At 41.1% G+C, this 19,017-nt stretch overlaps 1 protein-coding gene across 7 annotated transcripts in view; it reads left to right on the top strand.

Annotated features, from left to right (window-relative positions):
• Positions 1-318: 318 nt before the first annotated feature.
• The window catches only part of PPP1R42 (protein phosphatase 1 regulatory subunit 42), a 50,945-nt gene continuing 32,246 nt past the window's right edge, over positions 319-19,017 (top strand). The window contains exons 1-5 of one of the 7 annotated variants that reach the window (XM_053249752.1): positions 319-465; positions 4,034-4,247; positions 5,103-5,269; positions 6,120-6,258; positions 8,489-8,605. In XM_053249752.1, coding sequence (XP_053105727.1) covers positions 4,119-4,247; positions 5,103-5,269; positions 6,120-6,258; positions 8,489-8,605 — 552 coding nt within the window. In that variant the 5' untranslated portion in view covers positions 319-465; positions 4,034-4,118. The other 6 variants (XM_053249754.1, XM_053249757.1, XM_053249753.1 and 3 more) reach the window with 6 other exon arrangements.

The raw sequence follows: 19,017 nt of genomic DNA, 5'->3' as shown, positions 1-19,017 counted from the left end.
AGGAGGGGTGGGGTATAAATATTTTAAATAGAAAGAAAGAAAGAAAGAAAGAAGTAGGTTGACCCCAAGCCTCAGAAGTAAGCTGACCCCAGGCCTCAGAATTCGTTTTGTTCCATCAACATCTGAACAATTCAAAATTAAGTTAATAAGTTTGTGTTATGCACCATATAAGTACACGTCTTTAAGAAGAACTCTTGTTTTTAAACAAGTGGCAATTCAGGCGTTATAGCGTGCGCTCTCCCCACTGAAATGGAAACGCCTATTCCTATTCATGGAATCAAGCCCCCTTTGTGACGTAGTGAGTTCGACCTTCGAATGTCAACGGCATAACACGCCAGCATCACCTTCTACCTTAAGCAAGTCCTAGAAAGAGAATAGCCAGCGCGCATGCGCGCAGTTCCTTCCTTCTCACTCCAGTCCCCAGACTCCCCACCGGCTTTGGGTGCACGCGCGACGTGGCGTAAGGTGTGCTCCGTAGCGTGAGTTGGGTGCACGCGCGACGTGTTATGAGTGTGCTTCGCTGCCTCTCCACGCGCCGCCCTCCCCGCCGCCACGGGGAGTGGAAGTGGTTTGATGGCGGAAACAGCTGGCAGCTCTCTGTCGCCATAGCAACACATTTTCCGCCTCGAGCGGAAACCTGGACTCTCTTCTTCCCTTTCTTTTCCTCTGTCCTCAGGCGCTAAAGCGACGTGTCCTGAGAGCGGGAGGTGGCGGCAGTCCAATAGGAGGGGGCGGTGGGAAGAGGGTGTGGGTTGTTGAGGGGGCACAGGACTCTGTGAGGGGTGAATGAATGGGGTGGGAAACGGAGATTCAATGAACCGTTGGCTTTGATGGCTCGGCTGTCTCCATAGAAACAGGCCTTTGAGACGTGAGTTGGCCGGGCGTTTTTCTTCCAGGAGTGTGCGGCGGCGGTCGCGTTGCTGCAGTTTCTTCTGAGACTGGGTAGCAGCAGGAGTTGTAGCAGACAGACAGACCGACCGCCATCCTCCACAGCGGGCCGTTATTAGGTGGAGATAAAAATAGTACTGACGGCCCTGCCTGGAAAGAGTAACTTTCCTCTGGAATCTCGGCCATAATGGGATGCCTTGCTTCCCCTCCACAGAAAAAAGGTCTGTGTGGTTTGTTGTGTGGCTAGCGCTGTGGGGAACTTGACAACTGCAAACCCTCCTACTTTGCTCCCAGCCAGGAGGACTCCGATAACTGCACTGAGAGAGAGAGAAACGCTTGGGGAGTGGAGCTGTAATGGAGAGGTCCTGGCCCGGGGCGCGGGAGGGAGCGTTCAGCCTTCGTCTTTCCGTACTACTTTTGCGTTTGTGCCCCACTCCTATCACCACCAGAAAACTGCCTCTTTCTACGTGATGCAAGCAGCTCCGTGTAAACACGCCGTCGCATCTAGTTTGGATCTGACATGTTACGACTTACTATTATTTGTACAATAAACAAGCAGCTCTACTCGCTTCTAGCGCGGGAATAGAATGTCTTAAGGGAATGTTTCTATTTCAAGAATGTTTCCATCCGCATTTTCCCAACATTCAGACTGCAACTATGACTTTTAAATATTTTAAATTTCACCGTCTAGAGGTGTTCAGGTGGTATAGAAATGTGACAAATAAATAAACATTACATTTGACAGCTGAGAAAATGTGCTTTTTTCTGCTGCCAATATTGCAAGCGATATCTAGAATTTGGTAACTTTGGGCAAGTATCACAGAGTTGGTTCCAAGCATGGATGATCCCAGTGACAGGTCACACAATTCCTACTTCTCACATGTATGATTTAGAGCTTTTGGTTTTAAAAGGTTTTGGTTTTTTTAACCACTCCTTTGATAAAAGGGTGGTGAACACCAGTAATGTTCTGTAATTTCTTGACAACCCTTCTCCAGGTTTTGTTGTTGTTTGCTTTAACCTTCTTGACATCTCTGCATTAGATTTCTAACAGTTCTGAAAAGAAACTCATTCTTCACATACAGTGAGGCTCACCTTCATCTATTATATAGGGAGGGTTGATATAAATGCAACACAGCTTTGTTGTTGTTGTTTAATTTTCTAAAAAATAACTCCAGAGACATTTGTGGATGGAAATGGCAGTATGGTTTCATGAAAAGTTCCCAAAACATGCTTTGAAACAGAAGTGCAAATCTGAATGTTAGGAATCTGTGGCTATCTCAGGTTATCCAATATAGAATTTAATCTTACTTGAATCAATTGTATATTTATCCACATCATGTGTACAGTTTGGAGAATTCTGTTAACAAATTATTTTCTAGGACTGTTGGGGGGACATGGAAGAGGAAGCCCCAGGAGCTGTTGCTTGTCTGTTCCAGTAAAGAGTACTGTGTACATAATTTCAATAATATAAACAATCCACATACTGTAGATTGTTCAATTGACATCCACTCATGTCAGCCTTTTTCTAGCTCTGCTTGAGATTTCAGTTCACCAAAGTCTAGTGTTCTGGTAGTGGTGCAGCAGGAAACTTGGCTTCTCAGTTGCCCAATACACAATGAAACAAAACAAAGATATTTGTACAATTAGGATTTGTGTTTTTTAAATAATATTAAGGTCAAAGTATTAATTTTTTATTTTAAAAAAATAACGTTGTGGCTTTGTGATACTGTAACCTGCAGCCCTAATCCTGTCCTTGATTATTCACTTACTTCCATGTGAGGTTTCAGTTTCGTTCAGTTTCGTTCAGTCAGTTAATCTGAGATTAATGAATGCACTGAACATATTTTTATTAATAAGCGCCCTTGAATTAATCCAGCATTAGTTTAAATAAACTATTTTAAAATATATACTTATAAAAAACCTCAGGTTGAAAGCATCATCTGAGCAAAGGCATTCCCTCTTATCTCTCACACAGGAGAGAGTACTGCTGCTAAGGGCCACACTGCGTGTTATATTAATAAAGTGCTTGACCATGATGAGCTTGGTTTCCTGGGCTAAATGGCAGCCAAGGAGACAGCCAATAGAGACTGTTGCACCCTGCTGAGGTCCTGATCTGACTCAGGACCACCCCCACCCAGGGGATTTGATCTGAATCAGGACAACAAGTTAAGGTCCCCCTCCATTACCACGATCCTCATGTGAATTGGGCCCTTCACCTTGGCTGCCATTTAGCCCAGGAAAACAAAGCACATTAGGGCCAAGCACACTATTAATATTAGGGGCATAACTATAATAGGGCAGAGGGAGACAGTTGTCTGGGGGCCCACTGCCTGGGGGGGGGGCAGAGGCAAGTAACATGATTGACTCCCTGGGCACACCTGCCCGGGCTTCCTTCAGTTGTATTCATCCTCCGAAACTGATGTGAGTGTTAAGACCTGGAGCTACCAGAACAGCATGTCTTTCACTAGTACCATTAAATGACTTGCATCGTCCACAATTTACAAAACCTTTAAAAAAATAATTTGAGATGATGTTCTATTGTAGCGCGCACACGCACACACACACACACAGAGAGATATAGATATAACCTAACTATCCTTTTTGTTACCACTATTCAGCCTCATTTAAGATTTCTTTATTTCATGCGCTGAGCTTCAGTGAGGGGGGGCCCATTTTTAAAATCTTGTCTCTGGGCCCACTCCAACCTTGCTATGCCCCTGATTAATATAATAAGTATTTTGGCCCTAAGGTGGTGCTTACACAAAAGTCTGCAGCATGAAAACATGGTGGTTTTTTCCGCTCTTCAAAATTGTTGGCTCTATTAGTATGCAAATTTGTAAAGGTATATTCAAATAACATTCATAACAGTCTATTGAGACTTTCTTAATTGCTTGCCAGCTCCCAAGTAAACATAGTTCGGGTTAAAATAACATTCTGTAGAAAAGTTGGGATGACAAATATTGCCATTAATATTTTATTTATTAGGGCAATGGCTAAGAATCTGGAAGTAGAAGGAAGAGACTTCTATTAAATCCTTTTCTAATCAAACATTTGTTGAGAAGAGAAAAGTATATTGCAGCAAAATCATCTAATGTAATGATACTGTGTAATATGGTATTTTATAACTTTCTAATTTTATTTTAAGGCTCAAGGTTTCAAAAGCAGTGATAAGAGAAGGATATTTACGTATCAAACTCTCCAAGTAGAAAATTAAATTTATTGCAAAAAGTATGGTTCGACTAACATTGGAGCTAATTGCGAAAAGCCTTAATCAGAAGAATCGCAGGGATGAATCTTTGGCTCAGCACCTGAGGAAAACCACTCATCTCAAGTTGTCTAATAAAAATATAGATATAATTGTAAGAATATCCTCATTATTTGAGAATACAACTTCTATTTTTATTGAACATTTAGCCAGTATTTCATTTTGTTGCATGTTTCTGTTGTTAATGGTTAGCAAAGAAGGCATAGGAGGGGAATCTGATATGATATATTTCATACCAGTACAATTATTAACTTGGAAATGGTTTTAGGAGCTCCTTTTGAAAGCCCCAAGGTGATAAAATTTTATTAAATACATGCACCTGTAATCGGCAATGAAATCATTTTCAGTAAGATTGGAATGTGGGGTGTTTAGCATATTTGAGTACAGTGGCAGTAAATGGATGTTCTTCAGAAATTGGCTTGAAGTTTGAAAAGAAAGGTAACATACATGCAATCATGTCCCCATATTCTGGGATAATCTGCAATTCTAATATAATTGTGAGCAGAAAAAAATGGGCCAGGATCCAAAGAGCTAGTTTAGGCGTCCGTAGATTTCTTGCCTTCGCCCTACTTTGAACATTAGACCTCTATGTCATATCACAAAATGCTTGGGGAATTTTCCTCAGTTTGAAAAGCAGTTTGCCATGTGAAATGAGGGGAGTCTGCTGCTAAAGAAACACAAGTCAGTACCCCTTGTACATGTGGAACCAGTTGTGTAGTTGTTTGTATCCCAGCCATGATAATTAAATATAACATTCATGCACTGGACAGTTGTGAATATACTTGCTGAAGATGGTATGTTAATGTTATTGGATTTAAGAAAACATGTTGCTTGTGAAAGTATAACAGACCATGAAGCAGGGGTGGGGGAAATCCACATCTGGAAATATTGGAATACTCAAGCAGTTCCTCTTGAGTAAATGAAGTAACACTTTCATTATTTCTCTTAGGATGACCTCTCTCTGTGTAAAAACCTTAATGTCCTTTATCTGTATGATAATCAAATTAGACAAATACATAACTTGGACTTTGCTTCAAACCTAAGACACCTGTACCTGCAGAACAATTGCATTACACGAATTGAAAATCTAACATCATTAATAAAACTTGAAAAACTGTAAGTGAAAAATCCTGATTCTTCTCAGTTTTTATTGATTTATAAATAAATGTACCTAAGAAATAAAATAATAAATTAAGTGTACTGAATATTCCTATATGTTGTTTCAAATACAAATACATATTGCACTGACTGCATAATAATTACATTCACGTGTTGCTTACATTTGCATGTTGTTTAAATCCAAGACATAGGCAAGCATTACACCAAAGTAAATCCAATGTATTCAGTGGAACTTGCTCCCATGAAAGTGTGCATAGGATTGCAACCCTACAGTACAATCCTATACATGTTTACTTGTTTGTAAGTACCACTGAGTTCAACAGAGTTTACTCCCTAGTAAGCATGCTTAGATTGCAGCTTTAGCTTAGTGCTTTAAAGTCTCATTGATATTGATGAACATAAGAAACATGTATGTAATTCTTGCCCATTGAAATAAATGGGACTTTAAAATGTTTAACTTTGGCTAGGTTGTGCTTTAGATTAGAAACTGATATTTGAAACATGTAGAATTTTTTTCATGTTTGTATCAGAATGTATGTACAAGTTAATGTTCTGACCTATATTATGTCCTCTCCTGCATATTATTTTATTTAAAACATTCTAATTCTGTTTGGCTACTCTCAAACAGATTCGAAAGATGTATGCTTGGTAGAAAACCCACTTAAGCTTTGGTAGAACCTACTTCTAGGTAAATGGTTTTAGGATCAGGGTGATAGTATAATACATTGTTTTCTCTTATTCAGTAAGATCACAACAAATATTTTTTTTACTTTTAGCATGTTTGTTTTTGTGTTTTGTTTTTTTGACAAATCATAAAAGTAAAGCATTTTTAATATGTTCTCTTAAGGTATCTGGGTGGCAACCACATCACTGTAGTGGAGGGTTTAGAGACTTTAGAAGAACTGAGAGAATTGCATGTTGAAAGCCAGCAGCTTCCCTTAGGAGAAAAACTCTTGTTTGATCCCAGGAGTCTTCATTCACTAGCAGTAAGAACATAGTATTTGGATATCTGGTAATCAATATTGATTGTTAAAAAAAAATCACAATGGAAATTATTGTGGAATTTATTGTATATTCAGTTACCTTACTTCTGTTTGTCAGAAAGCTTCATTCCCATCAGACCTAGGAACTCCAAAGGGTTTATATTTCTTCCACATCATTAAAAACATGTTTTAAATTTAGAGTGACCAATTAGAGTGTGTTCTAGAAATCTTTTATTTTGTTTATGCAGTTCTAATAAAGTTTTATACTGTATTCCGCCCCACTCCACAATCAGGTAATAGAATATGCTTGACATCCCCAATGTTAAATATACTTACTTGGCATTTGCTTACTAGGTATTTGGCACTGAGTATTTGGTCAGTAGGTCTTACTTCCAAGTAACTATGCTTAATTTAGAAGCAACGCCTCCTTTTCTTTCTCTGTTTAGAAGAAATGAATGAGGCAGTAAGGCACACGCTGCTAAGAAGCACAAGTTCAAAGCATCCTTGGACATAACTAGTTGCACAGTTCTTTGGATCGTAGCTGGGGCATCATTAGCTTGTGGTCCATAGGACATCAGTTTATTAGAGCCTCAAATTTCATCATCCCCCTCCAGGACCTCTTCTAAAATTGTTGTTAGCCACCAGAGACATAAGTTTGGGTGGGGAATGAATGAATGAATAAATAAATAAATAAGGAGTGCAGCAGTGAAGGCACTTGCACAGAGCATGGGAGATAACTCATAGCCTCACCTAGCTCTCCGCTGCTTCCACCATAAGTGCTGCATTATAATATTAAAGACTTTAAAAAACATATGTAATTATTCTTGGGGGGTATGCTTGTGTTTATTATCAAGCATACCTTATCAAAAGGTGGGCTGTGGACCTGGGCCCTGGATCTTAAGTACCTAGCAAAAACCCCTGATCATAGCCATCACTTACTTAAACACCCAAGTTGCTAATTCTTATTTTCAAGACTGTTTACATACTACATTGAACATCTAAGTGGCCATCACTTCTTTATTGAAGAAGTGCAAGATTGTAATATCTTATGTTCTGTATTTGCATCAAAATATACTGCTGATTGGAACATTGTATTAATAATCTTATTTTCTTTAATAAATAGACAATCAAGTGTAGAATAGCAATTTTAACCCTCCACACTGTTTCCCATTGCAGAAAATAAGATAGACCCATTGGAGCAAGAGGAGGTTTGAAAAGAACAGCCAAAGTGATTACCATGTTAAAGTGTGCTGTCAAGTCGATTTCAACTCCTGGTGCCCACAGAGCCCTGTGGTTTTCTTCAGTAGAATACAGGAGGGGTTTACCATTGCCTCCTCCTGCACAGTATGAGCTGATGCCTTTCAGCATCTTCCTGTATCGCTGCTGCCTGATATAGGTGCTTCCCATAGTCTGGGAAACATACCAGCAGGGATTTGAACTGGCAACCTGCTTGTTAGTCAAACATTTCCCCGCTGCACCACTTAAGGTGGTAATTACCATGTTACTTTGCACAAATCAACTAATTTGTTTCAGTTTCTATCTGAAAAATTCAAGTTAACTAGCCAACCCCGCACAGAGCACCTGTGTGCTCTTTGGGGCCGGCGGTTACCTCTTCCCCGCACCTTCTGCCCCAGTCTCCGCTTCCTGACCACAGCTGGCCCATGCCGGGCCCAGCTGCCTCTCCTCCCCACCACCACTTCTGCCCCCCTTCTTTCCCCCCTCCCGGGCCTTGCCTCTGCCTGCCTCTGCCTCTGCCTCTGGCCTCCACGGCCCGGCCCGCCACCACGGCGACCAATCCTCCTGGGTGCACCTCAGCCAATCAGGTGCCTCTGTCGCCCAGCCAATCAGCGGGGCACTGGGACGCACATTCCAAGGCACACCAAGAGAATTAAATATATAGATAGATACTTGCTTACTTTTTATACACTTCAAAACTGAAGCTGAAAAAGAAGGGACAGGTCAAGGTCTTTATTTTGTTCAGCTTTTCTTCATTATATCACTGTTCTCATTATGAAAGTTCCTTAGATGATTAACTATTAGTTTCAGATAAAATACTTCAAAATGAGCTGCTGATGAGATTTAGAGATGTGCTGCATGGTTCTATGCATGTTTACTCAGATATAAGTTCAGCCAGACATACACCCAAGTAAATGTGCATATGATTTCAATGGCTATTGTTTTTTTTAAAAAACCTTACTTTATCTATTGAAGTGTTTGGTTTGCTTCATTGCAGAAATCTTTGCTGGTTTTGAATATCAGCAATAACAATATTGATGAACTAAGTGATTTAGCCATTCTGGAAAATGTCCACCATCTCATAGCTGTTGACAACCAACTTAACCATGTAAAGGTAATAAAAAGAAAATGAAGATTGATAAGTAATGTAAAGGACGTTGAGGTAATCAGTACTCATGATAAATATATTTAAAAAGACAATCCAAATCTGATTTTATTAAGGTCAACAGTGTGAATGCTTTGTTTGGAGGAGGCAATTTACAATTAATATACTGTGAATATATACAGTAAGATATTTTTCTATGACCTTGGAAGTTGGGGTTCCATTTCACTCTGAGGTTTTTTATTGTAAATCATAGTTTAAAATTTTTAAATTTTTAAAATTTGAACACAGTGATCTGTTCATAGAAACAGTTTTCAGAGCCCATTAAAGGTTGCTATGAGGTGAGAACAGTCTCACAGCCAACGCCACAAGGTGTACATATAGTTCCTGCACTGTATACAGGCCACTAAACAGATGATTGGTACTGTTGCCTTTGACAATGTTGCTAACCTGTTTGGAAGGGGTGTGGGATGTGGGAGCCAGTCTAGGCAGAGGCTAAAATTAGTACCCCACTGCCTTGCATGTGTGTGGGGGGGTATAGTTGGCACATGGAAGTTGATAGCTGGCACTTGCTAGTGACAGTCAAAATGAACAGAAGAAATGAAGGTGTGCAATGAATCCTCAAAGGGATTCATTTTGAGGAAACGTTATTATGCACCAAAGAATCCAAACACTTGAAAAATAGCGACTACACATTTTGCTCCATAACTCCACTTCTACAAGGGCTAGAGCTTAGCTTTTAAAAAAGAAAGAAAGAAAGCTGGGGATCCATTTTAGGGTTAGGATATGGCAACTTCAAATCCCCATTGTTTCCTAAGGTGGAAATGTTAAAAATCAGTAAATCTTTTTAAAAAGCCATTAAAAATCAACCAAGTGTCCCACTGCCTTGAAATTTGGATGGTAGGTGGCACCCATGGGGACCTACCCACCACCCAAATGTGGTGCCCCTAGGACCTTGTTAAGTGGTCCAAATCTGTCTGAATACGAATCAAAGCAAATACAAATCAAATCTGGGTGATTTGGAGGGGGTAGATTTGGGTAGAAATCAGGGGTGATTTGTTTTGGGCACAAATTGAATTAAAAATTTTTTTTTGCACATCTCTAGTGTGCTGTCGAGTCGGTGTCAGCTCCTGGCAACCACAGAGCCCTGTGGTTGTCTTGGGTAGAATACAGGAGGGGTTTACTATTGCCATCTCCTGCGCGGTGTGAAACGATGACTTTCAGCATCTTTCTATATCGCTGTTGCCCAGTATAGGTGTTTCCCATAATCTGGGAGGCATACCAGCAGGGATTCAAACAAGTAACCTCTGGCTTGCTAGTCAAATCATTTCCCAGCTGTGCCATTAGGTGGTTCTAAGAGTGAAGGATCAGGTTTTTATGATTTGTAACCAGAAAAGTTGTATATAAAAGTAATAAATTTTATTGGACCAAATTTTGTTCATGAAAGATTTCAAGCTTTTGAATCTTGCATTTTCTTTTATCAGAAAGTGAAATTTCTTCCTTTCATGAGAAATAAAATGCAAGATTTGCACCCCTGCTAGCTGAGCAAAGGCAGGGGAGAGCAACTGGCCCTATCCAACCCCAGCACAGCATCCCTCCAGTGGCTGTTACTGGTGTCTGCCTTATGTTTCTTTTTAGATTGTGAGCCCTTTGGAGACAGGGAACCATCTTGTGTATTTTTTATTTGTTCTTCTATATAAACTGCTTTGAGAACTTTAGTTGAAGAATGGTATATAAATATTTGTAGTAGTAGAAGATGGTTGTTTTTCTTCGTGGTGGGGGGGCTGTCCATATGATTCTGCTTCCCTTCTCCTTAATCCTGCATATAATGACACTGAGAATTATCCATGCTTTTAACATCTACACATAGTGAGGAGGGTAGGGGAGGGAAAGGGAGGAAGCATGAGTCTGAACCTGCTTCTGATGACATAATAATATATAGTGGGGAGAAGTATTATTTAAGCTTGTCCAACTTGTCTTTATGTTTCTTGCGGGGAGGAGAGTCAGATTTATTCCCCTCCACTCTTCTCTTGTCTTTTTTGTGATGGGAGTCTTTATGAACTGATGGAGCATGTGGCTTCTTAAAAGATGGACCTGCTCACAACGTTGTAGCCTCCGATGCCGAGGATTTAGACTGCATTACCAAAGCAGTTCTCTGCGTCGATCTTGGCATCGAGCCCGATGTCAAAGGAGATTTGGGAATTTTTTTCTCTGAGCTAAGTGAATCCTAAAGAGAGCCACTTTCAAGTATCCCGCACAGTTTTTCAAAGTCTGCTTTGATAAGGAACTGTAGACTGTGCATGAAGTCACGTTGTGTCCATCTCCCAAGCACAATAAACAAAGGTCATGCCCATCCATGGACGGGAGCTTGCCTCTGTAGCCCATATACCTTTTAAAGGTAGTCTTTGAACTCATGAGGTACTTTAGAGTAATTGTATAATGTTCAGAGTATTAGTCACCGGGTTTTCCACCAAGTCAATCGCAAGAATGGTCCAATTAGCATAATCATGTCTGTTTAGCGTTCCGGGTCAATTTACCAGTAAAATCAGACAAATCACAAGAATAATCCAATAAGCTCCATCTATTTAGTGTTCCGGGTCAAATTACCAGTAAAATCACAAATATAAGTTATACAATCCAAAAGAATAGCCGTAAACAGTCCGTTGTCAAATCCTTTAAAGTCCTTAATGCCTTTAATATTGCTGAAGTAACTTTCTGAGGAGCCAAAATACCTGCAGAAGTGATCACATTGGCAGTCAGAAAGAAACCAAGGGAAATGGCACCGAACCACCAGAAATAACAGGCGCGGAGTACGCGCGGACAGTAGTTATGGGCACCATGAGGAGCTAACTAATTTTGCCCCAAGTGGTCTGCACAGGCACAGAACCCACTTTTTATGAATGTCACTGGATCACTACCAGATCATATGTTACAGGTAAGCAACCTGTTTATCCTGCTTCCAGGTGTAAATACTGGGCTGGAGTGCATCTAGTAGTCCCTAGTATGGTTCCTAAAATTCTGTTCTGAACACAATCCATCTCATTGGAAATCTGGAAACACCAGATCTCAGAACCAAAGAGTAATTGGGGCTGAACCTTTGTTTTTAATAGGTTCAATATTGGAGGAACCTTTCTTCCCCCAGAAATATTCCAAAAATTGAGGACTCCTTCCACTATCTGATCTACTTTTAGTTTATCAGCTTTTATATGAGATAACCATGAAGAGATGGAGGCAAATAATATGTCCAAGTAACAATATGATGAGGTCTATTCTATTTCATTTTGTCCAATATACCATCTATGTTTTTTGATACCACCTCCAAAAACCACCACTTTGGTCTTTCTATAATTAATTGCTAGTTTATTGCTTTGGCAATATATCTCCAAACTGGCCAGCAGTCTGTGAAGTCCTATTTAGGTATAAGAAAGAAAGGTCATATCATCATTGTATAACAGGAAGGGTACACTTCTGCCACTGACTGTTAAAGAAAGAGAAAGCATTTGTACTCCATAAGTTGGAGAAAGAGAGCCAGAACACAGTCTTGCTTTACACCTCTGCTAGTTGGAATTGGAGTGGTAAGGGAGCCTGAAGAAGACAGCCTCGCTTTCACAGAAGCATTAGAATAAAGTGTTCTAACTAGAAGCAAGAGGCGTTTGTCAATATTAAAAGATAGCATTGACCACAGTAACTCTTGATCAATAGTGTCAGAGGCTGCTTTCATATCAACAAAAGCTGCAAATAACTTACCCTTCCTAGACTGTGTATAGTTTATGAGATGATTGAAGGCAAAGCAGTTGTCCATGGTGAAATATCCGCTCCTAAATCCTGCCTGCTCTTTGAACACATTGTTTTCTATTGCCCAGGACTCCAATTTAATGAGCAAATACTTAGCATATATTTTTGCTACTATCTCAATCAAGTTTATTGGCTTATAATGGGAAGGTAGGGTTTTCTCTCCCTTTTTATGTATAGGGATTATTATGCTTTGGTTCCATCCTGATGGTATATTATTACCTGGGCAATTTATGTGATCAAAAATATGACAGAATAATGGGACCCACCAATTCAAGTTCTCCTTGAATATCTCCCCACAAATACCAACTTCTGGTGCCTTTCCCTTTGATAATGATGAAAAATACCAGCAATTCAGCTTCTGGAACTGGTGGCCAGTTGTCCAAATGATCTAATTCTAGGGAGAGTTTGAGTACATTTGTATCAGGGGAACTTATGTTAAAAACAGAGTGGAAGTGGGACATCCTTAAGCCGGGGGGCATATGGGGCATTGTTGATATGATTAGCCCTCATGCCATAATCTACTGTTTACCAGAATTTTGCCTGAGCTTTAAGTTCAGTTGCCAGTGCCAAATCTTTCCAGAGCTGACTTTGGAATGAAGCTTTTTTAAGTCTTTATAAGTAGTGTGTACTCTTGTTTAGATTTTAAAAATCCTAAATTTTGTGGGGTAAAATTTCATTTTAATCTTATCAGTTGGTGAACGTTGTTCTTTTTATTTTGGCACTCCTTGTCAAACCACAACTGGTTCTTCCTAGTTATTTTTTACTATGGGTATCTCTAAGACATGTCTAATTGTCTCCATTAATGTTTGAAAAATACTCAGGATTGATGAAGAATCACAGTTGGATTTCAACGTCTGATCCCTCAGCAACAAACAAATATCTAAAGATAGAATGGAAGAAACAGTGCTAGAAACTTGATTGTCCCAAAAGTCTTTTAACATTTTTTGTCATTGACTGGCTTAGAACATCTGATTGATTTAACTGGAAGCAATTAGAGGATAGTATTAATAGTACACAAATTGGTTGGTAGTCACTGTCTCCATGTGGCATTACAGTAAAGTCAATCACTTTGTCTAGTGACATTACTGGTAGACAAGCATAGTGTATAATGCTGACACCCCTTTGAAAGGTAAAAGTAAAATCCCTATTTATGTCAGCTCAGCAGGCTCTCTCCTATTGATAGTTATATAATTGATTTTATACAGAATTTTTATCAGGGAAATACTGTTTCCGCCTTCGAACCACCCCCGCCACTTCCATGCACATCCTTAATTACTACTGGTGAGGATATGACTCCTCTAGTAACTCAACCAAGATGAAGAGAGAGTCCCAGAATCCATCCTCATAATACTTGGAATTCCTAGGTGGGAAATACAAATTAATCTTACTCTATTGTTGGCTATAATTTTAATTACAAGGGCCAGAATTCTCTTCTGAAAGTCTAGAAGCTCATATTGGAAACCCTACCTTAATGACACAAAAATAGCCAAGCCTACAGATGGGCTACTTTTGGTTTCTGATTGTTTTGTTGGGAGGGACCAGACATTATAGCGTGGGATATATAGTTTATACTTTTCCTTTTCACTGACTCAGGATTCTTGTATACAAATTATATCATGTTTTTGAAGTATTCTAAGAAAATAATCATCTCCTTTATGGGATTTCCAGCCAGATATATTCCAAGATAAAATTGAAAACTGGACCTCCTTTGCAGCTGAGGCTGTCAGTCAGTAATTTTAATTAACTGAGCCATGATCATCTGGCCATAAAGAGTAATAACCCTGGCCAGGATGAATTTGTTGGCATCTAGATTTGCCTGAAAATATATAGGACTCATTGGGTTGTGATCTGGTAACATCCATAAAAGTGGGTTCTGCACCTGTGCGAAACACTTTGGGTAGAAATTGTTAGCTCCTTGCGGCGCCGACCAACTGCCCACTGTGTGTGCTTTGCGCCTGCTCATATCAGCGGTTTGGCACCTCATTGCTCGTGCTCTGTCTGTAGATTGTTCTCGAAACAAACTTTGAAAAATAGGGCTGCGTGTTTGCAGGTGGCTTTATTGGAAGAGGCACTGAGACTGAAAAATGTCTCAAGATCGCCAGAGACGGCCATGATATCGAGATCAACATTGGGGACTGCAATGCAAACACAGTCTAAATCACCAATGCCTGGGCCATTGACATCGAAGGGCTCACCCTTTAAGGAGCCTCAAGCCTTGGAGGGGCATTCCTGTTGCCACTGGGAGAAGGATAAGAAGTGGAGGCAAGAGGACAAATCGGACTCTCCTCCCCCTAAAAAACATAAGGAGAAGAGTGAGCAGAAGGAGCAGCATCCATCAGCACCCAGCACTGCAACCCCTTTTCCATCTGGCTTACATTGCCTAGCACATCCATCGCCATCAAAGTTGATGCTGGAGAGGGGAAGGACTCCTACTTTATCGACATCTGTACCTCACTGCCGGGCGGCTTCTTTGTCACCAGCACTTACACCGCTCCAATCTCAGTCGACACCAAGAACCCCAGTGTCTACATCGATGTCGGGGCGGAGACACCAATCACCTGTGGTGTTTGATGTCAACGCCAGTGACAACATCAAAGCTGTTTTTGATCCCAAAACAGCTCAGAACATCCTCTCCATGCTAGAATCCGGTGAGAGCACTCCCTCAGCGTCGGTATTTCAAGGCTTCTTGAGCCAGGGTCTCAACGTCGAGGAGGAAGATTTGGTGGAGGTGCTGAAGATGCCTTCTATAATCTGTTCTAATCTAGAGTTTAGGCTTGTTACCTGTGGGAGGATGGGGTGACACATCTATGAACTCCACCCTGGTGCAACCAGATGACTATGGTGAGTTTTAAAAGTGGAAAGCATATAAGATGCATATGGAACTAGTACAGACTGCTACGCAAATGACACCCCCAAGAGTGCTGAATGAGGATCTGGTTCAGACTGCTACTCAAATGACTCCTCCAAGGATTGTGATTTGGGATACAGTACAAACTGCTACTCAAACAACACCCCTGAGGATGTTGAATCAGGATGCTGCTGTGTAAGTGGCCTTGCCACTGCTGGTGCCAAAACCAGCAAAGCAGGAACTATGTCAATGCAGACGTGTTTGGACCATGATGCAAGGAAGAGAATGTGTACAGTCAGTACTCAAACATCAGCTCAGACTTCAACTTGAACATTAACTCCATCTTCAACTCAAACATCAATGCCAGACACTACAGGCTCAGGGACTAGTAAAGGTGCTGGTTCCAGCTCTTGTTCATCATCTTCTGGATAAGCCTAGTGCACGTTCAGCTGAACCAGCATCCTCAGAGGATGACTACAAGTCTGACTCCTTAGATTCAGAATCTACTGGTCACAATTTGGACCCTAAGGAACATGTCCCAATGGAGGCATCTATTTCCCCAGCAGAGGAAATAAATCTTATCATCTCCAAATTGCAGAGATGGTGGATATGCTTGGTTTGGACTGGAAACAAAAGGTTAGTGATCTGGACAATCCTGTATATAATTTCATAAAGAAAACAAATGTGGCTCAACCAGTTTACTTACCTATGCTCCCGGTCATAATGAAGGCTGTTAAGACGGCTTTGCAGGTGATGCACACATCAACACTGACTTCCAAAAGGTTGGAGACCCTATACAGAATACAGGAAGAGGTGAATGGTTACTTGCTTAAACATTCTAACCCAAACTCCTTAGTTATTGATGGTGCATTCACCTTGAAGGGTTTGCAACATCATACCACACCAGCAGATAAAGAAGGGAGGAAGCTGGATGTGTTGTGACGTAAAGCGCATGCAACTGCTTGCCTAGCTATTAAGATCGCCAACTATATAGTGTGTTTATCCAAGTACATGTATTCCTTATGGGACTCTCTCCTTCAACAGCAAGATAGTGTGACACCAGAGGAGTTCCAAAATAAGTTTACTGACATATTTGCTAAAACAATATCGGCAACGAGACAGCAACTAAGTAATGCAAAGCATTTAGCAGAAACAGAGTCTCGCTCGCTAGCATCGGCAGCTCTGCTGAGGAAGCATGCTTGGCTCCACGCTACTGATCTACAGCAGGACATGAAAGATAAGATAGAGGCCCTGTCATTCGATGGCAAGGGTCTGTTCTGTGATGACACTGATACCACTATGGAAAAGTGGAAAAAATCTAAGTACACGGCAAAGACTTTTACGTCTGCGACATCATCTTTTGCAGCATCTAGATACCAACCATATGGCTGTAGACAAAGTAATTACCGCCAGAACAACTGGAGGGAATTCTGTAGACCCTTCTAGTAATATTCAACCAGAAGAATTCTGTTCAACCAGAAGAATAAGAACAACCAGGGGACATGTGGTAAAGCTCCCCAGCAGCGAAAACAACATGATTACTGCTGGAAATTCTCTCTGGTAAGAGAAACGCTTTTTCATTATAGCAGAGTGCACAGAGGTACAACACAGCGGAATTTGGTTAGGCATGTGTGTATGCTGAGAGTAAAATAACTTGGAGCCAGTTCATAGTTTCAAATCAATATAAGGAGTATTTATTAGAGAACTCCATTCTAGATAGGAAAGTGAGGAGATGGGATCTCTAATCTATCTATCTAGCTGGATGCAGATGGATTCTGCATCTCTGCACACATGGTGCAGAGAGAGAGAGAGGAGCTTGTATGTTGCAAGGGAGAAGAAAAGGGAGGAAAAGGGAGAGGCCAGGAAGGAAGGAAGTCCCTGAGATTAGCAATTTACATATCAAAGGGATAGTCTCAGAGTAGTAGAGAAGAGATGGCCACTGTCTTGACCTCTCTAGCCCTCTGACTCACTAGTCTGTCCCCCTCTGTCATTGAGACATGAGCCAGCGCAGTCCTTCACTTCCAAGTCCTACACTTCCAATGTAATTCCAACAATTACATTGCAAGCAATGATGTATTACGCTGCAAGCAATGTTCCCTCTAATAAGGATTCCCAAATGTTGTTGACTGCAACTCCCATAACCCCCAAGTAAAAGCCATTGCAGCTGGGGAGTCTGGGAGTTGTAGTCAACAACATCTGAGAATCCTTATTAGAGGGAACACTGCTTGCAAGCTATCCTGCCTCTTCTGCAACATTGAACCTAAAGGACGCATATTTTGACATCAGCATACAGGAGAACCACAGAAAATATCTAAGATTCACTGTAGTCAAGAGCATATACCAATACAATGTGCTACCCTTCAGACTGACAACAGCACCAATTACCAAATGCATGGCTGTAGTGATGGCACATTTACGCATACAGGATGTGACAATATTTCCCTATCTCAACAACTGGCTTTTGACAGAAAAAATGAAGAGTTACTTTCACAGATAACTTGCGTGACAACTCTCCTGGAAAGGTTGGGCATCCAAATCAATTGGAAGAAGTCCCATTTGATACCCTTCAAGAGACTGCATTACATAGGTGCAGTTCTGAATATGGTTCATCAGAGAGCCTACCTGCCAGAAGACCAGTTTCCAAGGATACGGAAATTGGTTCTAGCAGTGCAATTGAATCTGGTTCATTGGGCTCAACAATTCAAGTGTTGATGGGTCTGATGGCCTCCTGCATGGCCATGGTCCTCAGTGTAAGACTGCAACAGTGGTACCTGTCCGCATTCAGACTGAATGTGGACAGCCAGAATCAAGAGGAGAGGAGAGCTGGTCTTGTGGTAGCAAGCATGACTCGTCCCCTTAGCTAAGCAGGGTCCACCCTGGTTGCATATGAAAGGGAGACTTGAAGTGTGAGCACTGCACGATATTCCCCTCAGGGGATGGTGCCGCTCTGGGAAGAGCAGAAGGTTTCAAAGTTCCCTCCCTGGCATCTCCAAGATAGGGATGAGAGAGAGTCCTACCTGCAACCTTGGAGAAGCCACTGCCAGTCTGTGAAGACAATACTGAGCTAGATAGACCAATGGTCTGACTCAGTTATGGTAGCTTCCTATGTTCCTATGTCTTCTACTCATACCAGACACAGTTCTGAATTCACTGATATGGTGGAGAAAAGAAATGAAACTTTTAGTGGGAACCCCATTAGAGTTCTGGTACCGGAAGTCTGCATAATGTTGGATGCCTCTCTGACAGGCTGGAGGTGCTCACATGTTGGGCCTGGAAGCACAGGGGCTCTGGACCACAACTCAAGACTCTGCATGTAAATTTCCTAGAACTGCTCACAGCATTTCAGGCTCTAAAGTTGTTTCCAAAAGATCTGTTCAGGAAGACAGTTCAACTGCAGATGGACAATACAACCGCGATAGCATACGTGAACAAGCAGGGAGAGACAGTGCCCCACTCCCTCTGCAATTTAAGCCAGCTTAAATTAATATGGAGTTTAATATGGAGTTTAATATAGAATAATTAATATGGAACTTGTGCGTACCATGGAAGATCCATTTGGTAGCAATACACATAAAGGGAATAAGCAATACCCTTGTGGATGCCTTGAGCAGGTCACAGGTGCTCCTTCAACAACATGAGTGGGAGATAAATACAAGCTGCCTGAAAAGCCTGTTCAAGTCCTGGGGACAGCCTACTGTAGATCTTTTTGCGACAAAGGACAATACCAAATGCAGTCAATACTGCTCAAGAGCAAGTCTGGTACAGTGATTAAAGGGCGATG

The sequence above is a fragment of the Hemicordylus capensis genome, chromosome 4 (assembly GCF_027244095.1).
Source record: "Hemicordylus capensis ecotype Gifberg chromosome 4, rHemCap1.1.pri, whole genome shotgun sequence".
NCBI lineage: Eukaryota > Metazoa > Chordata > Lepidosauria > Squamata > Cordylidae > Hemicordylus > Hemicordylus capensis.
The sequence above is the reverse complement of the archived record's forward strand: the minus strand, read 5'-3'. Positions and strand labels throughout refer to the sequence as shown.